At 41.0% G+C, this 25,321-nt stretch overlaps 5 protein-coding genes across 12 annotated transcripts; 1 reads left to right on the forward strand and 4 right to left on the reverse strand.

The window, feature by feature from the left end:
- Nucleotides 1-5,860: 5,860 nt before the first annotated feature.
- Nucleotides 5,861-6,566, forward strand: LOC135611092 (14 kDa proline-rich protein DC2.15-like). The gene has a single exon (XM_065106403.1). The coding sequence runs from the start codon at nt 5,936-5,938 to the stop codon at nt 6,326-6,328; it is 393 nt and encodes a 130-aa protein (XP_064962475.1). The 5' UTR covers nt 5,861-5,935; the 3' UTR covers nt 6,329-6,566.
- Nucleotides 6,567-6,577: 11 nt separating this feature from the next.
- Nucleotides 6,578-7,335, reverse strand: LOC103982628 (14 kDa proline-rich protein DC2.15-like). The gene has a single exon (XM_009399612.3). The coding sequence runs from the start codon at nt 7,285-7,287 to the stop codon at nt 6,886-6,888; it is 402 nt and encodes a 133-aa protein (XP_009397887.2). The 5' UTR covers nt 7,288-7,335; the 3' UTR covers nt 6,578-6,885.
- Nucleotides 7,336-8,176: 841 nt separating this feature from the next.
- LOC135611091 (cortical cell-delineating protein-like) lies at nt 8,177-9,085 on the reverse strand. Its single transcript, XM_065106402.1, has 2 exons — nt 8,921-9,085; nt 8,177-8,821 (listed from the first exon to the last, which is right to left on the reverse strand). The coding sequence occupies exons 1-2, from the start codon at nt 9,044-9,046 to the stop codon at nt 8,324-8,326; spliced, it is 624 nt and encodes a 207-aa protein (XP_064962474.1). The 5' UTR covers nt 9,047-9,085; the 3' UTR covers nt 8,177-8,323.
- Nucleotides 9,086-12,362: 3,277 nt separating this feature from the next.
- LOC103982626 (14 kDa proline-rich protein DC2.15) lies at nt 12,363-13,070 on the reverse strand. Its single transcript, XM_009399609.3, has one exon. It carries the CDS (start codon nt 12,992-12,994, stop codon nt 12,596-12,598), a length of 399 nt encoding a protein of 132 aa, XP_009397884.1. The 5' UTR covers nt 12,995-13,070; the 3' UTR covers nt 12,363-12,595.
- Nucleotides 12,884-23,268, reverse strand: LOC135586369 (spindle and kinetochore-associated protein 1 homolog). Of its 8 annotated transcripts, XM_065106396.1 has the most exons (16): nt 23,054-23,268; nt 22,825-22,949; nt 22,624-22,736; nt 22,433-22,511; nt 22,067-22,134; nt 21,441-21,546; nt 21,329-21,358; nt 21,061-21,174; nt 18,906-20,023; nt 18,733-18,803; nt 18,524-18,619; nt 15,141-15,226; nt 14,286-14,370; nt 13,723-14,193; nt 13,455-13,527; nt 12,884-13,360 (listed from the first exon to the last, which is right to left on the reverse strand). In XM_065106396.1, exons 1-9 carry the CDS (start codon nt 23,148-23,150, stop codon nt 19,946-19,948), a joined length of 810 nt encoding a protein of 269 aa, XP_064962468.1. In that variant the 5' UTR covers nt 23,151-23,268; the 3' UTR covers nt 12,884-13,360; nt 13,455-13,527; nt 13,723-14,193; nt 14,286-14,370; nt 15,141-15,226; nt 18,524-18,619; nt 18,733-18,803; nt 18,906-19,945. The 8 variants fall into 8 exon arrangements, with proteins under 8 accessions (XP_064962468.1, XP_064962467.1, XP_064962466.1 ...); XM_065106395.1 differs by having other exon boundaries at nt 13,723-13,837; nt 18,733-20,023; XM_065106394.1 differs by having other exon boundaries at nt 18,733-20,023.
- Between the last annotated feature and the right edge of the window lie 2,053 nt (nt 23,269-25,321).

The raw sequence follows: 25,321 nt of genomic DNA on the forward strand, positions 1-25,321 counted from the left end.
ATAGTATAAGGGATGTTCGGATAGAGATCCAATCCTTGGGCCGACATCAGGGGGTCAGCATTTATACCTAACTGGTTGATGGCCTCAACGCCCCCCTTTTGGTTTCTTGTCTACTGGAGCAATAGGCCCGAATAACCTCAGCTTATCTGACATGGGAGTATTTAGAGTCTTATTTTGTGGGTCGGGTTTTTCTCAACTTATTTGTCTTAGGTGCATTGGGCTTTATGCCTCCATCATAGTGAATTTATCTTGGCGTTGATTGAGTTTTCTCTTCATCATGATGGGAATTGATAACGTGGGTTGGGTTTATTTGACCCACGAGCTTCGGGCATATTTGGCCGAATGTCTCCGCATTAACGGGTACCAGTGGTGTAGATCGAGTTTTGTCGACTCACATGCCTCGAGCACATTTGGCCCGAAGTTTTCATTAAAGTTAATTCATCTTAGCACTAGTCAGATTTCCTGACTAACACACTTCGGGCGCATTTGGCCTAAAGTCTCTACCGTAATTGATTCATCTTAGCACAGGTCGAGTTTCCCAACTCATTCTCGTCGGGCACATTTGGCTCGAAGTTTCTACTATAGTAGATTCATCGTAGCACGGGCTTGGTTTCTCGACTCATATGCCTTGGACATATTTAAGCAAAAGTGACTATCGAAACAAATTCATCTTAGCACGAGTTGGATTTCTCGACTCACACACATCGGACATATTTGGCCTAGAGTCTCTATCGTAACAAATTTGTCTTAGCACAAGTCGAGTTTTCCAACTCACGCACCTCGAGCACATTTGGTCCGATGTTTCCATCATAGTGGATTCATCTTAGCATGAGTCAGGTTTCTCTACTTATATACCTTGGGCACCTTTGGGCGCATTTGGTATAGAGTCTCTATCGTAGTGGATTCATCTTGGTGCAGGTCAGGTTTTCTGACTCACACACCTCAAACATATTTTACTCGAAGTCTCTACCATAGTAGATTTGTCTCAACACGAGTCGGGTTTCCCGACTCACATGCCTTTGGTACATTTAGGTAGAAGTCTCCACCAAAGTGGATTTGTCTTATCATGAGTTGGATTTCTCAACTCACACACATCGGACACATTTAGCTTAAAGATTTTATCATAGCATATTTGTCTTAGCACAGGTCAAGTTTCCCGACTCACGCACCTCGAGCATATTTGACTCGATTTTTTCATTATAGTGGATTCATTTTATCATGGGTTAGCTTTCTCTACTCATACGCCTTAGGCACCTTTGACTCAAAGTTTCTATTATAACATATTTTCTCTCTTTTTTGTCGTGATAGATCTTGGGGTTCCTATTATGTTGGACCTTCAAATTTTTTTTTTTTTGCAGTAGAGGATTTCTTCCCTTCTCCATTGTAGTGAATTTCTTCCTATTTCTACCATAGTAGATTTTGGGGTTTCTGTCATGTCCAGCTTTCATTTCTTCTCTCCGTCATAGCGGATTTCTTACCTTTTTTATTATGACAGATTTTGGGGTTCCCTCTGTGGTGGCCTTTTAATCATTCTCTCCATCATAGTAGATTTCTTCCCTTCTCAGTCTAGCAGATCTCTAGGTTCTGTTGTGGGCATTTAATTATTCTCTATGCCATAGCGAACTCCTTCTCTTCTTTGTCATTGCGGATCTAATATAATAAGTTTTTGGAAGCAATAAAATTCTTTTTACTATAAATTTAGTTCATGTGTAAGATACAACTTGCAACCAATGTGCTAGGCCATATGAGCTGAGCCTTGCTCCAAGGCGGCCCCCTCTTGCCCACAATACTCAAGGCTTTAAGGATAGAATTTCTTCAAGTTTGTCATGTGTCAAGTTCTTAGCACTGCGACACTTTTCATTGTCTTAAGGTGATATATTTTATCTTGACGAGGTGATGCTTCAACTCTTTGAATAACTCCTAACATACCTCAATCCACAGAAAATTCTTCGGGTTTTTCAGTGCCCGAAAGAACGGTAGTCACTTATCGCCCAACCGTGATAAAAACCAATTGAGCATTGTTGGTTGTTCCGTTAATTATTATTTCTCTTTCATAGATCAAGGAGGATAAATCTCGGTTATGGTGCAGACTTTCTCAAGGTTTGCATATATTCCTCTATGGTAGATGATAAACCCGAGTAACTTTCTAAAATCAACTCTGAAGGCACATATTAAATTTTTTCAAAATTTAAAATATCTTGGCTAGATTTGTAAAGTATGAATCAACCATTCTACTATTAACTATTATGTTGTTTATATACACTTTAATGTTCCTCCCAATTTGATGCTCGAACATTTTATTCACTATTTTTTTGTATGTTACCCCGGTATTTTTTAGCCTGAAAGGTATAACTGTATAATAGTATACACCTCGGTCGATAATAAAGAAAGTGCATTCATAATCTTAGGGTGTCATTCTAATCTGATTATAGCTTGAGAACACTTTCCATAAATGTTAAGAGCTCATGACCTGAGGTGGCATCCATTAGTTAATCAATCTAAGAGAGAGGATAGCTAAATTTCAGAATTTGTTGATTTTGGTATAGTCAACATACATTCTATATTTTCTATTAGATTTTTTTGACTAGTATAATATTGAAAAGCCACTAAGGGTACTAGACTTACTAATAAATCCTTCCCCTAATAACCTATCAATCTTGTTGCTAATCAACCACTAGCATTCGGGAGAGAACTTGTGAGGCCTCTGCTTCATCAATCAAGCGTTGAGGGATATGTTCAAGCGGTGGTGGGCTACATCTAGATCTATGATTGTAATGTCTTTCGATAACTAGGAAAATACCTCGATTTTTTTTTTATAAAGGAAGTTGATAAACCGTAAGCACTTCTCTTTGGGAAGCATCATTCCAACCTTGATGACCCGGTCGGGACAGGTCTTATCTAATGGTGCCTCGATAAACTGCTCCATCAACAATTCATCAAATTTAGCTTTTTTCGGTTGTAAGAGTATTATCAAATAGCATTATCGGGGACTCCCTCTGGTTACTCGACTCTTTGATGTTGGTCCTCATTGAGAACTTTATTGATAGGTAAACACTAGGACCTTCAACCAATTGAGAGTGAGTCGGCCAATGATTGCATTGTATACCACGGGGATGACAACCACTATAAACTTGGTCATTACTATCTTGGAATAGGGTTTCTCACTAAATATCCCCTCCCAAGACGTGCTCGTCGATAATAATGCAAATTTATCTTTCCACCAGACCTTGCGAGCAAGGTGAAAGTTCTCGAGGTTTCTTGATGAACCTCCTGAGGTGCTCATAATGAATAAGTTCTTCGATTTATTCTTTCAAATCTCGACACTCTTTTATGTCATAGTCATAATTTTAATAAAAATAATAATATTTTAATTTACTCCTCTTCTCAAAGGATATCTACATTAATAATGGGTCTTTCAAGAATATCTTCATCTTTATTTGCAAGAAGACATCGGTCCTTATTATGTTTTGGGGAGTCGACCGAGACCTTAGGTGAGATATTTTCTAGTCGACCCTGCTTCCTCTATCGTGACAAGCCCGAGACCCTGCTTACTTGAGATCATTGCTTTCACAATTATGTACAGGTTAGCTCGCTAGAGGATCTCGAGTATCATTATTGGTGGTCTTTCCACTAATAACCAAAAAAAGCGAGAAGGCTAGAGGACTATCATAAAAGCTTGTATCACGAGGGAGGGGTGGGCTTCTTGCATGTCTCATATTTCACTAGTGAACTGAGTGATGAAGTTGGAGAGGGTTTTGTCCTCCCTCTATCTCGGCTCGAGTAGCATTATCACAGATGGCCTTAGGCGTATGTTCCCAAGTCAGTGAAGTTCATATTCTTTTATGAGTTGAGTGAAATAATAAATAGAAAATGACTTTAGGCAACTCTACCACTCCTTGTCAAGCCCCTTAGTATCGCTGGGAATGCTCGACACATCGGAGCATCCAATGCACCATATAATGATATTTAAGCATGGAAAACTATGCTCTAATGGGTCAATGATGTCATTTGAATGTCTCCAATGATGGGAGGTGGGGATGTGTGTCGAGATTGGTTTCTCGATGATTTGAGCAAATGGAGAGTGACTTGAGGTGGGATCATCCATATCTTCCCTTTTAGACTATTGGAACTCTTGACTCATTTCATCCAAGTGCTAGTCCATTTACTATAATTGGGCTCTCAAGGAGTCATCTATTAAATATGTTGATTGGGTCGCCAATTTGAGTATGGTTGGGCCTTAGTGCGACGACGCATTGAATTCTAGAATCTGGGAGCGAGGAGCCCCCTCTGCCAGTAGTTTGACGAGTCTAAGATAGTTATAAGCATTAGTGTTGAGTCAATTGGGGGGACCTCGATGGACACAAGTGTCAGCGATGGTTGAGACATTGGCCATGATTGCAATAGATGCATAATTTATTGAGCTAGAAGGGGCGGGAGCAGAATAATTGCTTACATCATGCCCGTGAGCTCCTATACTTTGTGTAAAAGGCTTAGGAATACTTTAGCGAGACAACCATATGTTTCGATTTCATCCCTAGAGATGAGAGCCCCGAGTCGTTGAATAGATGTCAGTACTACCTAGCTGTCTAAGTAGAGGTGGATGCATCCACCTAGGAAAAGGAGGGCGGCTACCCACCTTATATAAATGTACTATGGTTGGTGGTAGAGTTTTCTTACTGGAGCCCTTGTTGAGAAGGTTCATGGGTGGATAATGCTATGACATTCAAGGCTCTTTTTCTAGTACCAAAAAATTGATAAGAAAGTACTATCGACCGTAAGTTAGTCCAGCTTGGCCTTGACCTAAAGGAGTAGGGGCATCTGAAGAACTTCTGTGGTAATCCTACGAGGCGATTGATATGACACCGAGGTATTCGAAGTGGCCTTCGAGTGGCTTTTGAGTGTTCAAGATGGCCCCGAGGCTGGGTTGAGATGGAATTTGACTCCTCTATGGGTTCCTATACAGAGGTAACATCAGGGGGAGTTTCCTGACCCGATCCCTTCGATGCTTAAGGGGTTTTTGGTGAGAGGTTCGACTCATGGGTCAACATTGGGAGTCAACCTTTATATATGACCGATTGAGGGAATCCTCTGTAATAGCCTCAACGAAATCATGACAACCCCCTCCCCTCCCCCATTTTCCTTTGGTTTCTTATCCACGGGGGTGACAGGTCCAAATAGCCTCTCGTGGACTTTTGTCTATAGAGGTCGATAGTGGAGAAGCAAGCTCAAAAGACCTCCCATGAATTATTGTCCATGGGAGCCAACAGAGCCACCCAAATGATCGTCTATGGACTATAGTCCATGGGTCGACATACCATAACCACCCCCACCTCATTGGTTGTCAAAATACTTTCTATCAAAATATAATGGGCCCTCTCTATTAAGATATATTAGGCCTCAAACTTGAGTCTCTCAACAAAATGGCCCAAAAATAATCTATATGAAATGAAACAAGTATATGTATATTAATTCCTTGCGAGAGAGTAGATATAATATGTTCTTTATTTACTAATTTACATTTCAATTTATATTTCATCAATATGCTCTGCGGGCTCCACAACAAAGATGCCGTCGGTGTATCTGCGACTTTATATTCTTTCTGCTCATCACACAGTATCCAGCTGTGTCACAACACAATGTTACGAAAGACTATCAAATAAAAACACGTTAATTTGCACTTCCTCTGCTGATTTCCGAGTCCATTTGCAATTTGGCATCCTATGAACCATAAGAACAATTGCCAGCTAAAAAGCCTTGCGTACACACTCAATATTCACATGGATTACTTTGTCATTTTCCTCTATATTATATGTAGTTTGCTTGATCTCTCGATCTGCTTCTTACCTATAAATACTCCACCCTAACACTAAACTCTCCATCACAAGCGAGCAGTAGCAGTACTCGATTTAGCGTGCAAAGTACTGCAGCAGAAGCCATGGCATCCAAGGCCTCAGCATCGGCTGCCCTCTTCCTTGCTCTCAACCTTGTCTTCTTTGCACTCACCAGTGCTTGTGGCACCACTTGCACCCCCGCCACTAAGCCCCCACCGAGCTCTTCCCATGGCAAATGCCCCGTCGACACCCTCAAGCTGGCCTCCTGCGCCAACGTGCTCAATGGCCTGATCAAGGTCGGCGTCGGCAAGTTCCCGAAACAGCCGTGCGAGTGCTGCACTCTGCTCGATGGCCTCGTCGACCTCGAGGCCGCCGTGTGCCTTTGCACTGCTATCAAGGCCAATGTCCTTGGCATTCATCTCAACCTCCCCATCAACTTCAAACTTCTCCTCAACTACTGCGGTAAGAAGGCTCCCACCGGTTTCCAGTGCCCTTGAGCTCCCCCTGCAGATCACATCATCGATCCTCTTTGCCGTGGTGAAGTTTATTGAGCATTCATTGTGTCTTTACTTCCTTTGTTTTGCTTTTGATGACGAAAGTGTGAGTGTTGATATGAAGGGCAATTGCTGCTTCATGTAATGTACCTGTCATTCCCTTTTAATTCACAGCTTGTTGAGTACCCCCTCGGGATGTAATGAGATCAATGCATTCAATATAAAATATCTGCTGCATTCACATGCTCTTCATGAATCGTACAATGATAATAAATATTTATTTAGCTAAGAAAGACTGGTTTTCACAGGTCAAACTGCACAATGGCACCTTTAATGGATGCTGGTTGATCACAAATGCTACACGCTAGAAAAGAATTGCAATTACAAGATTACACCAAACACGAAACAGTGCACATCAACACTCGACTGACCCATATTTTGCTGCATGAAAAGCAAACCAAATTGCTCAAACTGGAGAACATGCACGAACACCATGGTTGATTGGGACCTTCAAAGGAGCAGAAAGGACAGATGACTCCGATGAAGATGAACACCGGGAACTAAGGGCACTGGAACTCAGCGGGGACCTTCTTGCCACAGTAGTTGACGAGAAGGCTGAGGTTGATGGGGACGTTGAGGTTGACGCCAAGGATATTGGCCTTAAGCGCGGTGCAAATGCACACAGCGGCCTCGAAGTCGAGGAGACCTTCGATGAGGGAGCAGCACTGGCATGGCTGCTTCGGGAACTCACCGTCACCGACAGTGATGAGGCCATTGAGCACATTGGCGCAGGCGGCCATTTTAAGCGTGTCAACAGGGCATTTGCCGTAGGAAGGCTTTGGTGTGGGCTTGGGGCGCTTAGGAGTCGGTGCTGGGCAAGTGCCGCAGCCACCGGTGAGTGCAAGGAAGAGGAGGTTGAGGACGAGGAAGAGGCCAACTAACGCTGAAGCTTTCGCTGCCATGGCTACCTTCTGCTTCTGCCGAAATGATGTGCTTTGTGATGAATAGCTTGGTAATAGAGTAGAGTATATATAGATTGGAAGAGGCTAGTGAGGGTAATATGCTACAATTGTTACAGAGAGAAGATGACAAGGGAAGCCATGTAGATGATGATGAATCCGGTGGGCTAGGTGGTTTAGCTGGCAAGTATGTGAATGGTGAGGAGAAATCCAAGTTGCAGCTCATCTTAGATCTCTTGCTGGTACAGCACACAACATTGGGACATGTGTTTTACTTGTTGCAACTTCATCACTGATCAATATGACAGTGGCGAGGACATGAAAGGATACGTAGTGACAGAGAAAATAACAAGGTTCATGCATGTATGCCCATGCAGAAAACATACGCCACGTACGGGTCATCAAGAAGATAATATAAAGCAAATCATCTCTCTCTCTCTCTCTAAAATAGCCAACTTGTGGTTTCAGCAATGGCATCGATATACGAAGAATCCAAGGAGCATATCCTCCGCAAAGTTATAGAGAGTTTATAGTATAAAAGCAAAAGGTATTCACCAATACTTGACATTCAATACTGTAATATTGGATGTCTTTTGGTCCAATACTATAATATTTGACAGGACTTGTCACCACATGACTTAGATAAGGAATCCCAGCGCTGTGAATGATGGAAAAGCTGAGGCACATCAGAACAATTTTGACATCAGGATTGGATCGGAAATGTCGAGCAAGAAAACGAAATAGAGTTACAAAATTAGGGAACTGTGACTCTCGTGATACTTGCACAGCTTATCAAGCTTGAAAGTTTTTGTTCTTTGTCAGGTACTTGATGTTGGCTTGCTGTGAATTCACCTCATTCATTGGAAACAAGCAGAGTAAATTTCATGAATCATGCAGCACAAAAGCTCAGTTAAACTCCAATATGATCTTGGGAACTAAGAACACCATTATGAGTGAAACAGGCTAATTGACTTCCAAAGCTAAACGTAAACCTAAACACTGAGTGCTAAAACATGACGCTGGAATCAAACCTAGTAAGTTAATTAAGTGGACAGAGAGAACCAGAAGGAGGGTTCTTCCCACAGGTAATGAGCAGCTGAAGTGCCAGTGGTATATAGATGTCGAGGTTTAGTATCCTCAGCTTAATGGCGGTGCAAAGGCACACTTCAGCCTCCAGCTCCAGCAGTCCATGCAGCACAGGGCAGCACACGTTCTCGGCCGGGTTGCCGGCGCCCAGGTGCACCAGGCCTCCCAGCACGTCGAGGCACAGCCCCAGCTTGAGATGATCCAACGAGCACGTGGCCGGAGGCGAGGCCCCTGGAAGGCCACCGCCACCTTCCACCGGTGGCAGCACCCTCGGCGGTCTCCTCAGCGCAGGAGGCCAAGGGAGCGACGGTTGGGAGCACGAGTCGCATGCGAATGCCTGCGGCAACGCCATGGAGACGATGAGGAAGAGCCAGGTCGTGGTCTTGGAAGCCATGGAGGTCGGATGTGGAGGAGGAGGAGAAGAAGGGCTTAAGAGCTTTTGAAGGCCTCTCTGCAAGCATGCATGCATGCCCGTGAACGTATATTCAATTCCTTGGATCTTAGTAATGCATGCGAGCACGAATTAACAAGAAGAAAGAGAGGGAGAGACTGCGCCTCGGGTTGTGAATTCTATTGTGCTGGTCATGAGGATTCTGTTCTCGAGCAGTCCGTGAGTTCTCCTCCGATCCGTCACCCCTGCAGAGTCCCCATTGCTCTCACTCGCATTGCATGTCATTACAACCCAAATGACAAAGAAAAGGCCATTGATGAGCAGAATGATACATAATGCTCATTAGTTGCGTATAAAAGCTTTTTATATGAGAATTAACTGAAGAAAACAATAATCTTCCAAAAATTTGGATAAGTAATAATAAAATAAAACTCATAATGCAATTTCCTTGAAATTATTACCCGAATCTTTTTTATTTCTTTTCTCGTCTTATATCATAGCATTACCAGAAACAAGATCCACGGATTTCTCACTCTCTCTCTCTCTGTCTGTCTCTCTCACTGTCCACTTGTTTGAGCTGTACTACTCTTTCGTGGACAGAGGATTTGGAGTTCTCTGTGATTGATTGTGGCATCGGATAGCTTTGGCGAGGAAGCAAGAAATAAAAGAATCGGTGGCAGCAGCGCAGCAGTTGAGATTTTCTAACAGGTGAGCTGTGAGGACAGCGAGGATGTTGTCTTGACGGAAGAAAATACAGGCGTGACAGTGTGTGGGGTGTGTGGCCGCGCTGCAAGATACGTCCGTGAACTCTCTCTCTCTCTCTGTCTCTCTGCCGCTCATGGAAACCCGTGAACTCTCTCTCTCTCTCTCTCTTGCATCTGATGGCGGCTCTACTTGGTTGGAAACCCTACAAATTCAAGTACAGCTGTAGCATATGATCCAGATAGATGACGACGTGACTCCACAGGGAAGAAAGGAAGAGGAACACCCAATGAGATCTGAGAATGAATTGTGCACTATCTCAATGTCAACAAACTATAACTATCCCACATAGATAAGTAATTCTCTACAGTGAAAAGATAGTTACTCTCAGAATGTTTTGGCACTTCATCAGCAAACCACAACATGGATTGGCCCATTAATTTCTTTTCTCGGTGTCTCGTTAATCGGAACTCGATACGGGACATCCAATCAAAACCTAAATAATGGCGTGAGATGGGATCTCAATCAACATGACAATGACGTGACGTTCTTTGGCATGTCTAGTGCAGTGTACTGAAAGATTCCAATTAGCATGATAATGACGTGATATTATCTATGAATGCTCACTCAGGTGTCCAATCATCTTACCATCTAAATTCCTCGTTGATGTCACAGTTTGGGACCCGTAAAAGGAGGTTATCTTTGAGTATGTACTCATCTTTAAACTCTTCGTGAAAGACTCACTTTGTTGATCTTTGATGTAATTTTACATGATATCTCAACCTGCACGAGTCAACTATCAAGAGAACAAAATGCAAGAGAACAATCGGCTTGAATATTATCAATGGCATCCAATTTTCAAACGTTATTATTTGGAAAACGAGTTAGTCAAGTCACCTTCGTTACTAAATTAATTTTATGACTAATTACATGTTATCCCTTTACTTGAACCCTATTAGTATCTCGATCTCTATACTCAAAAAAAATTATATTGAAATCCTTATAATTCTAAGAATAAAATAAATAATCTCAGTTGCCTTAATATCATCAACTACAATGACGAAAAACACAACTCATGACACCACGTGCCGGATCAATCCAAGAGTGATGAGCAAAAGGATGATTTCAACATCTATTATGTTTTCAGTAATTTTACCGATAAAAAGGTAATTTCAACATTCCACGTGCTGGAAAATGAAGGGATATTGAAATTATCTTTTTGTCCATCATTTTCGTGTTGATTCAATATGCAATGTCACGTGTTGTATTTTTCATTAATACAGTCGACGATGTTAGTGCAAATGAAATTATTTGTTTCACTTTTAGAATTATAAGGATTTTAATATAAATTTTTTAATTACAGGGATCATGATACTGATATGATCGAAGTACAATGGATAATATATAATTAGCCCTTAGTTTTATGACAAAAGAATACTTTTAATTTGTTATAGCTATTTTCTTTCATCAATCTTGAAAATGTAATCATCAATAGTTTTGGGGAAAAAAAAAAGGTCTAACGGTTACCACATCATTAGCAAACTTTGACCTAGAAAGGTACATTGCTTTGTGTGTTATAGAAGAAATAATAAGATCGACATGATCGCATTGGCATTATCTAACTAACACGTCAAGACCGTGGGGTCGATACATTATCACGTGGCTCATGACTTGGGCCCAGGTGGTAGATACACCCGAGTCAGGTGCTCAACATGACAGGTTGCACATTAGTGTCACACAATCGAACCTTGGGTCTTGTGGAGTGACGTAGTTGACACCAAATAGGTCCCATGTGGTATGCACATTACCTATCCAAGATTTTACGTTCTCCAGCCAGCTAGTCACTCTCGTCGTTTGATCTGTATCATGTGTCGAAATACTACGAATCCCAGATTTGACGTGAGCTAATAGTAAATATAATCAAAATCAACTTCTCACACTCGCACAAGTCATGCATCATACGAACGTAATGGCAACAAACACCTACTATAAAATGGGGTCACATGTACACCACAGACGAGTCCAATGACTTAAGTATTGGATAGGTATTGTTGGGAGTACTCCGAAGCAGTTATGTAGGATTCAACAATCACAAACTAACCTAATAGTGCGGTATGTCATCCATGCATGATTCATTCAAGACTTTGACTCATCTTATATCAAGCTTAAGATTGTTTTATTGTCTTTATTGGATTCATTCAAACTAAGCTTAAGATAACTTTGACTCATATTATATCAAGTGGTTTTTCTATTGGTGAAGCTGTGAAAACTGGATGATAGCAAAGAAGATAAATTCAGCTAGGAATTCACCAAATGATTGTGTCCTTTGACATCACAAGCATGTTATATGATATGTTTTGGTCTCTATAAAAAAATCAATTAAACCAAATTGACTTTTTTTTTTTTTTTTGCTTTTGTTCAAACAATGCCTTTTAGGGTTCCCACCTGAGTAAGCAATCAATTACAATGATAAAGTTGAGCAATATTAGCAACACAAGAGGGATGTAGTCATTTAGATATCATTCCTTTCCTCCGAAATAATGATATATCTGCACACAAGTGTCACATACATGCACCAAATAGGTTGATCGAGTACATAGCCATATCACAACCATAGTTGAAATCTTTCATGACTTCTGTAACATGAAAATTCATGGATGGTGTTTCTTGGAGGTGGATGATGACTCAAATACTATATCAAGTCACGTAACTCTAATATAGCCATGTTGGGTATAAAAAGGTATATGAATCTAACACGTATTATAATTAAAGTATGTTATATGTATGACAAAATCTACTAATTCTGGAAATCAATCTGCAGGAAAAGATGAGCAACTAAAATGCTTTCATATAACATTTGAGAGCAAATTGATGGATCGTTGATAGAACATGTAATCTATGAACAAACAAATACACACATCATGCATTGATAGTTAAGCAAAACTACAATATATGGAGTACGTACACGTACTGGTAAAATGATAACACCTTATTCGACACCCACAAGTTGTCCTTATTATGACTGGGGATAAAGGCTTTAGCATTAAGCCTCCACCAACTAAATAATCGAAGTGGATACACACGAGTACATGGCTGTCACAACGAAGAAGAACACGAGATCATGGCTGCAACTCAAGCGCACAGGTAGCCATAGGGGACCTTCTTGCCGCAGTAGTTGAGGAGGAGGGTGAGATCGACGTCGACGTTGAGGCTGATGCCCAAGATGTTGGCCTTGATGGCGGTGCAGAGGCACAAGGCGGCTTCGAAGTCGGCGAGGCCCTCGATGAGGCTGCAGCAGGGTTTCTTGGGCGGGGTGCCGATCTGGAGGTTGATGAGGCCGCCGAGCACGTTGGCGCAGGCGCCCAGCTTGACCGTGTCGATGGGACAGGAAGGCATGCCGGGTTTGGGAGTCGGTTTGGGTCTGGGCGAAGGCTTGGGCTTCATCGGAGGTGGCGGGCAGTAGCTGGAGGAGACCAAGGTGAAGAAGAGGAGGCTGAGGCAGAGGAGTAGAGCGGTGGAGGAAGAAGCCATCTCCTGTCGAGTAACTTGGACGAGGAACGGAAGGGGAATACGTAGGAGTGTACTTTGGCTTGGGAGTGGAGCAATGGGAAGTTAGGGTTTTATAGATAAGTACTGGATTTGCGGTACAGTGGCAATGCATGTGAGCAGGTGGGCCAGACATGCAAGCTGGAGATTGGAGATAGGGTTCGGTGCTTCGTCCAGTAGCGCTTTGTGCCGCTTGCGCTCGTCATGTTTCTGCACTGTGATCTTTCCACCATTATTCACCGATTCAAACCCCTTTCCCTCTCTCTCTCTCACGTCCAGAGAGAGAGAGAGAGAGAGAGAGAGAGACTGTGGCGTAGCTTCAGTCCTTAAAGGTGAAAACTGAACACAAGACTGCATCACAATTTAAACAATGAACACGATTAAGCAAGGCAATCACAACAACCACATATCGAACTTTCTTGGGTTTTACCCAAAGAATGCTTACCTTCGGTGCCAAATCAGCGTTATGAACTTTCTTGGAGTTCCATCAGCATTTGGCCCTCAGTGTGGATTAGATTCTGAAAGAGAACCATTCAAGAATACGTGAGCCCTACCAAAAAATGATAATTAGTTCAGAGAAATTTGCTGGTATGTAAATTGATTTCCCATTCTTGTTCGTCTCGACATGAATCAACCATCACCTCTCCACCATGACAATAATTTTAGTGAAGGAAAGGATCGATTGTGCCGACATGAAGTAACCTGACACCAACCTCAGCTTCGTTAAAGGCCCACCTGGCCTTGCATAGATAGCAACCAGAGCAGTCCAACAACAGCCATTTGACAGACACTGGATCCTACTCTTCTGTCTTGATCTGGTATGTGCTCCTGCACCAATTGGCTTGCTATGATCAATACTTTGGAACATGTAGATACAGATACAAATCTCTGGACTCGGCTAGAGGCCAGTGGCTGACAGATTTCCTTACGAGTGACCTCAGCAAAAAAAGAAGAAGAAAAAAACAATTATGACAGCCTTGCATCCACGTCCACACCAAACAAAACCAAGCAGTCATATCTGACATTCAACATCATGACCTAATTCCAAGCCCTAGAAGTTCACTCTAAGGTTCTTTACAGAGTATAGTCTCAATTTCTTAGTACATTGCAAAATATTCCAAGATCATGGTTGACCAGAGAGAGAACAGCCACTGGGAGTCTCACTAGTTATCTTCATTAAGTGACTGCAAGTTTCGGAATGTGTGCTAAATTCAAAATGTCCAAGCAAGAATAGAAGAAGAAGAATAGGTGTTAGATGAAAACAAAATACACTGACCCCTTGTACCGGCTTTTGCTTCTGAACACAAGTTTCAACTCCGCAATCCACGGGCCAACTTGAATGTCTTGGGTTGTCTAGTTAACTGAAGACAGAGAATGAAGAATGAGTGACAGTTAAACTAATATGAGATATCATATCAATTGCATGGATGGTGCTAAGTGGTAAAATGCAATGTAGTTTGCTCTAAGGTAGATGTCTGCAGACATCTAAAAGTTCCCCACATGTGCAGAAGAGTATATATATCAGATGATGGCTGTTAAAAGACCACTGAACCACAGGATCATGTCTGGGAGAAAGACAAGGTTACAGAAGGGCAAAGTTTGAACGACAAATGATTCTAACATAAGGGGAATACAAGAAAGACGCGTTGATTTGCGATGAGAGTATCAAGTTGCCCACCAACACATGGCAACAGCTCACTTATGGAGATTCTGCTTAGCTGACTCGAGAAAAAAATATATTAAGCAGTGTTGAACACAAGGCAATCATGAATTGCATGGGGACAAGGTTGAATGAGAAATTGATATCAGGTTCTTTAGTGAAGCCCAATCAACCTATGGGGAACAGGTTCAGTTCCCCTGTTCACACTCATGCTGGTTTCATCCACAGCAAAGGAACAGCTAAATGAAAGCAGCTGTGCCCAATCACCATGTATATTCCCATTAGGCCAGTTCTTCAGTCACCAAGTAATCTTTCTTTTTTCAACATGATTAAAAACAAAAGGTACTCATCCATTTTCCAAAATCAAAGATAACCAGCAACCACCAGAATGCATGTTTTATTGCGGTCGTGAGACCCAATATGTAAATGATAGAACCAGCAGAAGGAAGCATCGGCAGATCAACCATTTACCTCGAAGCCCTTGCAGGGATTTGAGGAACATCTTGTGGTTCCCACCAAGCTCGATACAGATTGGCATACGGTTAGATTTCTGATGCCTGTAGAACCACAAGTAACATTACCAAGAGAATTCAAGAAATAAATGAAAATTAGAGAATCCACTTAGGATGTCCAACCCAGTTAAGAAGCTCCACATTTATAAATTAGTTTGATTCTCAAGGCTGAAACAACAGCCTGTAAGTTCACAATGCATGACTTGCTTTTCACTAAACCAAGAAATCAGTGAAGTAAAAGAAAATAATGCTCTCAGGAACCAACATTCATTCACCAAATGCTTCCCAGTTGTAATACAAATCTTGGACTAATCCAGTAGATTTAAGTGAAATGCACACACAAGAATTTTGAAAATATATTTCTTCCAAGTACACAATATAACTCAATTTACAGCTAGCAATTTGAGAAATGTGAGTCTAGAATAAGTTGCAAAGAAAATGTCATGTATGTGGGGCACAAAACTTCAATGACGAAGGATTATAGACTTGAAGACAATGTCTACAGTTGTTTTTTGTTTCCACAGTTGACAACATGAACTTGGAGTTCAAATTCACCATGCACTTTCCATTTGTTTATGACTAGGTAGAGTTTCTCTCTGTCAAGCTACTAAACTGCTCACAAGAATGAAGTGATCCATTATTGTGGTCAAAACTGAATTCTGGTTAAAATAGTCATTGTAGCTTCTTGCACATAATGGATCTAGGACAGGTAGGGCCAGCTCACAGAAGTGAAAGGTAGATTTCACCAAACAATTCCTGACCCCAGAATCAGTACCAGTGACACTGAAGATGCAGAGACAGAATTGAAAAGACAATGCTATAATGCTGCACTGATTGAGAAGTGAAGGTTTCTAACATCAAGAAGAGCTGATATGTCCCAATCAAATTCTAGCACAGATAACAGGTCTATGAAATGCTCAGCCACTCAGGCATGCTGATGAACAATAATAGAATTATATGAAGCATGAACCAGTCTCAAGAAGCACTAAATATGCTACTAATCCAACCTAAACTTGCTATCCATTATTTACAACAGAGAAGCAGGCCGTGTGTTCATCTTTATATCCACATCCTTCAGAGAACATGAGCTCATAGCAAATTTGAGACCTCGCAATTCATTAATTACAACAGAGAAGCAGGCCCATGTGTTAATCTTTTTCCCCACGCTTCAGAAAGCTTGCCCTCTTGGAAAATTTAACACCCTGCATGCCAGCTGGAGGTACATCTTCAGTCTGCCAACCAATAAGATGTAGGATTTGTAGACAACTACCACTATAACGAGACAGATACTGACCATTTAAGATTGGATACATGGTCCTTTTCCTGCCATTAAGTAGTATTCAGAGCAATAATGGTAGAAACAACATCGAATCTGATGCAGGCATTATTTTGTCTTTTTTTTTTCTTCAGGATAATTTATTAATTCATTCATTTTTTGCAGATAAAAAAGTCTAACAAGACATTTCTTGATGAAAATTTAGTAAGTTTTTACACTACATTTTATTCATGGGAAGGAGAGTAAACCGAGTTAAAAACTAAAAGAATAGACTGGAAAAATATGCTTAACTGAAATTTGTATCCATAGTACCAATAAGAAATCATTACTAAAAGTACGAATGTAACATGAAGATAAAAGGGTGATTTCCCTAAAAAATACCCACATTTTGGGTATTTTCCAATTGGTATCACCATTTTATTTTTTTCTCAAATAGTACTCTTAATTTGAAAAATATTCAAACCGCCCTTCAAAAACACTGTAAAAGGACGATTTACAGTGTTGTTGGCATGTTACAGTGTTTTGGTCACCATAACAAAAACATTGTAAAGCTTACTTAAAAACACAGTAAATAAACCAAATGGAATCAAAACACACCAAATATTATTTGATATATCATACTATGATTCAAATAGGTATTTAAAATAGCTTAGGAACAATATCACCCAAATAGAAATAAAAAATTACCTTTACAGTGTTTTGCCCACCACAATAAAACATTATAAGACCTACTCGAAGACACTATAAACGATCTAAATGGAATCTAACCCCAACCAAACCAACTAGAAGCCTAAAAATATAGAATCATAAGGTCTATGAGCAATGACAACTAAATAGGTACAATATGATGTCAATTATGATATTTTTCAATAGTGTTTTCAGTATCTCAATAAAATACTATAAACATTGTAAATGATCCAGATGAAAACATTGTAATAGTTTTAAAATGATAAAAATGGGCAAAATTTTTTTGAGGGATATTTTGTGTAATTTTTAAATTAGAGATATTGTTTGAGAAAATGTAAAAGAGGGGTACCCTTTTGGAAACACCCAAAATATGAGTATTTTCTATGGAAATCGTCCAAGATAAAAATTGTTTGCCCTGAGATCCCAGTGTGGTTTTGTCATATAACAATCCAGTACCTGAGCTTCAGCTTTAGCGAATAATTTCCATCGTCTCAAAGGCTTCAACACATTTATAAGGGTACCAAAATACATTCATTATCAACTGGTGGACACTTTGATGGAGTCATCGTTTTGTCCTACTTTTATCTTCAAAATAATTTTATTAATATGGGCTTTTTGCAATTGTCATAAATGTTAACACAACAATTTCTTTGCAAATATGAACTCTGCCCATGTTTTTGCCTAAGAAAAAGAAAAAAATGAACTAAATAATTGATGATGATTTAAAAGATATGTTTAATTAAAGATATATTCATGGGAAAAATTAATACCTATAATAGATACCTCCCAAAGCATGATTGAAATTATGAAAGATTCTCTGGATATGAAAGATGAGATGATCGAATTCTTACTCTTCGACTAAAAGAATTAGAATTTCTTTTTTATTTGTCGTTGAGGTTAGGGTTTTTATAAGGGGGAATGTTGTGATTGACTAAATGGTAGAATGAATTCAATTTATATTCTCAAATTATGTGGGAGTGGCACGAGGAATCAGGTAGAAAGGTTGTAAATGTGACCCCTACAATCCAAAACTATAGTAATTGATTATTGTGCACAAGAATGCTATGCTGTTCATCCTGACTAGCAACAATTATATGTGAGACAGGAGATATATAGTTAGCAACTGCGTGAAACAGAAACAAATCCTTCCCCAGAGAACATCAACACATCATGAGTCCATACCAGAACGGAGTTTATGCCAATACCAATTGTGAGATGAATCAATTGTGACACTTGAGATGATATAACCGAAGAAAAAAAAGACTCGGAAACCGAATGTAGATCAATGGATGCGCAATCTTCACCATCTCTCAAATCATAGTAGCGTACATTTCAGCATGTACATAATTTTAACATGCAAAGAACGGGAGACGACTCACGAAAGGTATCTTGGAGGCTTTGTCGTTCAAGACGGCGTGCAAACCGAGCGACGCGAAGAAGCCCAGCCCTTCGCATAGCCACGCTAACGCCTCGTGCTGATAGAAAAGAATCCACAAAAGAGGAACACATACGGATTCATTCTCACAATACATCATTGGAACAACAGAAAGAAGGAAAAACCCCTAATCTTTTGGAGGATGGAAGTTACCTTCCCGATAATGGTAGGGGCGAGGCGATAGGTCCAGTTCTCGGCCGAACCCGATCGTTGTAAACGGGCAGCTTACAAGATGGACCAAAAACGACATGGATCAGAAACTTGAGTGGGAGAAGAGCTTACGGGCTTGCCGGAGACGATGTGCTTGCCGACGGAGAGGCCCATACCAGAGCCCGAGAGGATGGCGGGGGCGGCGCAACGGGCCAAACCGCATCGTCCGTCTGCTTCGTCTGCCGTGGGACGTTGTTCCGCTCGCAGAGGCATGCGACCGGAGGTCATCGCTTCGACCTTATAGTCGAATCCAAAATCAACTGGATCCTCGGGGACTGCGGTAGCAAGGGCCATATCGGGTCGTCTCCACCTGCGAACGTGAATCCAATAAAATATTGTGGATCCGGATCCGAGAACGGCTACAGCGTGTCTGTGACCATGTTTCCGAGTCCACTGACACACCAACTCAAAGGACCATGGGCTGACAGCCCATACTAACAAGAGACGGCTATGACGGAATGTCAAAAGCATGCGAATCATAGAATAAATGTCCGGCAGATACACATTGAGAATAATAGGTAATTAGGGCAGATGCAAGAATCTTCATAATATTATACTGAATACCAGCAACAACTCAAAATTTAGAGCAAGGATGACTTCTGAGATGCATTGTTTAACTGATTGAAATTTTAGTGACAACCTCTATAACCAACAGAAATCGGACATGATGCATTAGATCCTGCACCAACTCAAAAGGCCAATACAGAAACTGAAAATCTTTACTTACATAGCATAAGAATAAATGAAATATAAAAAACAAGATTTACTTGAGGTAATGTCTGGAGTAAACATGATGGTTGGTAAGACCAGAATAACTGTCATTGAGAAAAAAAAAAAAAAGAAGTTACCTTGCTGTATTAGGAGCCATATTCTCAAGACCATTCATTCTAGAAAATAGATTAGACACTCCATTCACATGTTTAGGCAAATCATAGCCAATCTTAAACATGCTGGGAAATCAGCTACTAGAAAAACAATGAGATCAATGGCTTGATCACTCAATTTTTCTGAATGCAAGTTGAGATAGGAAACCATCACTGAGGTATAGTGAGGAATTGACATGCACTGACGACCCACGTGAATTCTGAATGCCAGCAACTTTGTGAAGGACATAAAGAAGGCAGTTGTGGAAGTTTATCCATGAATGATAAAGGCATCAATGAGGTTTTGAGAGGATAAACACACGGTGATGACCGATGCGAGCTTCAAGAATACGGCCGAGATGGCGAAGGACCTGTAAGTCACAGTTACGGGAATTAGCCCATTTGGTAACACTCTCTGGCAATCATGCATCAGTAACACCTAATTTTGCTCCAAACATATTTTGCCAACAAAAGTTCCAATATTTGGAATATTGATCTTAGCATATCCTCTTGCTGCTAATATATATGAAAAACTTGGTACCAAGTCCTAATAACTGTAACAGGCCAACATGCACCAGCAATTTCATGCACAAAAGTTATAAAAAAAAAGACTTAAAGCTCCCGTCAATACAAGATCTAAAAAGAGTCAATATACATAACCTTATATTTTAATATTTAAAGAGATTGTTTCCATGAATTAGATCCTAATCTTGACAGGTTGCAAAGGAGCAACCTCATCATTATACCAAGATCCGCCCTCAAATTTCATGTGCAAAAGTAAACCAATAAAATAAAAAAAGAGGAGAATCCTGAAATAAGATACAGAGACATGATTTCACGATTAGATACGTTGGACTAAGTAGTTTAAATTTATAAGCAATATCAGTGAGGCAGAAAATTAATAGATAATGTAAAAACATCAGGACAACAACTCAACCAAGTCATAGTCGCATTACAGCTGGTAGTATAAGTATGACAGAAATTAGCACCTGTTGCTGTGTTCTAAGGCCCAAACAGTTTCATGATTGTTATGGGATACCATGTGAACACAATATATAGATGAAAAGACGTAGCCATCACACTTTATACCAACACATGCAGGTTGACATACTCATAGCCAGCAGGATATATGTATCATACATTACATAATGCAAATTACGGAGTTCGACTGTGCGCCTGGGAACATGACAGCAGGCACATAATTCCAACGAGAGAATTAGAAGTATGATGAGAAAATAAAGGAATGTATAAGTAAATATGCAAAGTTAATTGTATTCTCATCTATAGAACCCACAGACAAGAGACATATTGTCAAACCTAATCCAACCATCTAGAGTCCACAATAATGATCCCCAATGATAAACTTGGGAAGCACAATTAGAGATTTCATTATGACTAGATAACTTACTGTCAAAATTGCTTTTCCCGTATTGTCAAGTTTCAGTCCTGGTCCTTTTATGTCTGTTTCCAGGAAAAAGTGCTTGCCTTTCACTGCTTCAGTTGTTGCTATGTCTCTTAGTTCCTGCATTTTAACAACAACAGTAGCAAACCTGTGTAACATTGAACAGACATACAAATTCAGCACAAAATGTGATACACGCATTCTTCCCACATGGGTTACAGTTTATATATTACCACACAGGAAAAATGTATACTAGCCAGCTGAATCTACTTACAAGAGCTTTTTCCCAGGTGTCTTCAGCTAGCTACATGAAAACAAGAAGACACGATAAACAAATGGCCAATAGGAAGACGCCAAGCTTATTTATAATACTGAGCAACACAAACCTTCTTCTTTGGGCATGAGACGAGATGAGAATTTGCTTCTGCATACATAGCTATCTCATTGATAGCAATATTGACCTTGTCCAAAGTAAGCCTTCCCCTCATATAACTGCAATTGTTAAGATGGAAAAATTGAATTTGGTTTCAAATGATACATGATTTGCTTATCAAGCACATACAATATCTTTCAATATCCATATGAGATTATAAATATTTATTACCAGGGACCCTGGTATGTCATTCAACTTCTTTTCAGAACATATGAAATCAGGAAAGAGTATGGATTATGTAACCTATTTTGCCTGACTTAAATAATTTCAACTTGTGTTTTGGCTCCTATCTTTCTGCCTAGTTAATTTCAATGACAGATCATTTTTCTACATCAACATACCATAAATACCAGCCTTTTCCAATTGTCCTCAGAACACCAGAGGCCTTTCGCAAAACCAATGAACTCCGACTCCATGTATTTTTAGATTTATTATCTTGGAACTCAGTTCTTTAATTTTCATTACCAGATTAACTAAGAGACACAAAAAACAGATAATCTACAACATTAAAATTGACAAGAGATAGAAACAATGAGAACCAAGAAGAAATATACAAAGTAAATTTGAGGATAGACTTACGAAGACAGTGAATCCAGTTCCTCGGCAGAAATATACCACCGCGGTGCAGGAGATGGACCCTTCTTCCCCTACATGGGGACAATGCATCTGTTAATTGGAGAACAATCATAACTATTTCTTGGAAACAGTTGCACAAAGTTATTTGATCTTGGCGCAATCGTGATGTTAGACTAGAATCTTGTGAATTAAGGAAGTAGCACTGTTTATGGTCAATACAAAAGAGAAAAGGCCTCAAATAAAGCATTCTTTCATAATGTCAACTTGAGGCTTGCTGATTTCGGCCGCTTACTGGTGATAAACACTGTAATCATGATGCAAACATTAAGAATAAGCTTTACGACGAACAGATGAGGGGCAGTCTCTTACCTTGAGCATAGCAACAGGCTCCTCCTTGAGATGACAAGGCTCGTGCAATATATCGGGACCCGAATCATCAGGCACCAAGCTGAAACCAACAAACCCAATTCCTTTGAAGAATCTTCGTTGCAAAACTATATTTGAAGAAGAAAAAGAAAGGTTAAATGAACAATAAATAAATTGGTCGCCAGAAGAACTACCTCGAAGAGGGGTTTTGAACCGATCGGCTTTGGTTCTTAAGCATCGAAGGCGGCATATGGGCGAGCATGTGCTGCAGCTTTCTTTGCTGCCGCTGGGACAGATCGATGAGTTTCTACACCCGAACAAAAGGAGGAAAGAAAGTGGTGAAGAAACCGACACGATTCGCTGGAGATTCGATGGAATTCAAGAAGAAAAGAGACCTTGGCCTTAGGGATAGCGTTTCTCTCCTCTTGGAGTCGGTCCTTGATCGCCTGGATCTGCGACTCCATCGTCTTCAGGGTCGCGTCGACCGCCGACAGATCGGGCATGCTGGTGGAGGGATACACTGCCCAAGAGAGGAAGAAAGAATTTAAGCGATTCGGCGGTGGATTTCTTCAAAGGAAGAAAAGGGAAACGGGAAGAGAGAAGAGAAAGTGGGGGATGGCGAACTGTTGCGAGCGATGACGAGCTCCTGCAGTTCGACGATGCGGGTGTGGAAGGAGGAGACGAGGGCGTCGAGGGAGGATCCCGCTTGTTTCAGATCCATCGCCGCTACCGGTCTCCCGAGTCCCCACTTCTTTCTCGCACTCAGTCCTCACTCTCTCGCCGTTCCCAAACCAAACCTTTTGAATGCGTTGCTGCCGCTTACTGGTTGGGAGGGAAACTTCTAATTGTTTGCTGATCTATCCGTCTTAAATAAGAAATTTCTTGAATGCGCCCCTAAAACGTAACTTTCTTGCAAAAAATCCCTTCTATTCCGTAATACCAGGTCAAAAGACTGGTTTACCCTTTTTGATAGGGGTTGCGTCAAACAGGTAACTTCCTAAGATCATTAATCTTTTTCTTGTGTTTCAAAGGTTATTTTCGTAAAATCAATAAATCAGGAGCACGATTTTAGAAATTATTATGGGCATTTTGTTAAATCATTGTATATGTTCCTATGCTTTTGTCATGGTAGATTTTTCTCCATGTGGGGTTGGGTTTTCCTGAATCATATGGTCAAGTATATTTGGTTTTGCGTTTCCATCATAATAGATTTCTCTTTACACGGGTCGGGATTTTCAGACTTATGCATCTCAAGCATATTTGACATCGTGTCATCATCGTGATAGATTTCTCTTCACGCGGGTCAAGTTCTCTCGACTCATGCACTTCAAGCACATTTAGTATCGGACCTTTATTGTTGTGAATTACTCTTCATGTGAGTTGGGTTTTCTTTGACTTACACACCTCGAGCATATTTGTTCTTGCACTTTCATCGTAGCGAATTTCCCTTCACGCATGTTGGGTTTTCTTAACTCGTGCCTCGAGCATGTTTGGTCTTGCTCCTCCATCGTGGTGGGTTTTCCTTCATGCGGGTCAGGTTTTCATGACTCATGCGCCTCAGGCAAGTTTGGTCTTATGCCTCCATTATAGCAGATTTCTCTTCACGTGAGTCAGGTTTTTCTTACTCACTCGCCTCGGGCACGTTTAGCCTTACACCTCCGTTATGGTAGATTTCTCTTCACGCGAGTCGAGTTTTCTTGACTCGCGTTCCATAGACATATTAGGCCTTACGCCTCCACCATGGTAGATTAATCTTCATGCAAGTTGGGTTTTCCCGACTCACGCGCTTCGAGCAAGTTTGGCCTTGCGCCTCTACCATAATCGATTTCTCTTCACGCATATCAGGTTTTCCCAACTCATGTGCCTCGTGCACATTTGGCCTTACGCCTCTATTATGACGGATTTCTCTTCATATGAGTCAAGTTCTCCTAACTTGCGTGCCTCGGGGACATTTGACCTTGCGCTTTCATCGTGATAGATTTTTCTTTATATGGGTCGAGTTTAGCACATTTGGCTTTACGCCTCTACCATGGTGGATATCTCTTCACACAGATTAGGGTCTCCCAACTCACATGCTTCAGGCATGTTTGGCCTTGCGCCTCTGTCGTGACATATTTCTTTTCATGTGGGTTGGGTTTCCCAACTCATGTGCCTCGAGCACGTTTGGCCTTACGCATCCACCATGACATATTTCTCTTCACGTTGGTTCAGTTTTCTTGAACGTTTGGCCTTATCCCTTAACCATGGTAAAGTTTTCTTCACACGGGTCAAGTTTTCCTAACTCATATGCCTCGGGCATATTTGACTTTACCCCTTCGTCGTGACAGATTTCTATTCACATGGGTTGGGGTTTTCTGACTCACGCATCTCAAGCATCTTAAGCACTCTTGAGATGTTGTATTACGTTGAGTTGCGGGACCTCGATGGGTGTCGATGCTGGTGATGGTTAACCTACTGACCACAGTTGAGATGATGGCATCGCTTGTTGGGCTAGCTTGGGAAAGAGTGAAGCAATAGCTTGCATCATGCCCATTAGTGTCTACACCTGCCCGGTGAGCTTTAAGAACATCTCAACGAGGATGAGTAGGTGACTCGGGGTCGCTCTCGGGTCTTAAAAAGGATGCTAGTATTGTATTTGCGTTTGCGTCAAGGTGGATACATCAACATATAGAAAGGTTAGCTATTGCCCTCGAGTGAAAATATTGTGAGTCAAGGGGCAAGGCCTCCTTGCTTAGGAGTTCATTAAGAGGGTTGGTAACGGACATTCCTGTGACATCGGACCCTTCTTTTAGCACCAAAATGTTAGGAAAAAAAAATCGTTAATGTGACGTAGTCTGGACCCATATGTGCAGAGTTGCTCGAGATGCCTCCAAGTTAGATAGTAAGCTCCCA

This window comes from Musa acuminata, chromosome BXJ2-4, assembly GCF_036884655.1.
Source record: "Musa acuminata AAA Group cultivar baxijiao chromosome BXJ2-4, Cavendish_Baxijiao_AAA, whole genome shotgun sequence".
Lineage (NCBI taxonomy): Eukaryota > Viridiplantae > Streptophyta > Magnoliopsida > Zingiberales > Musaceae > Musa > Musa acuminata.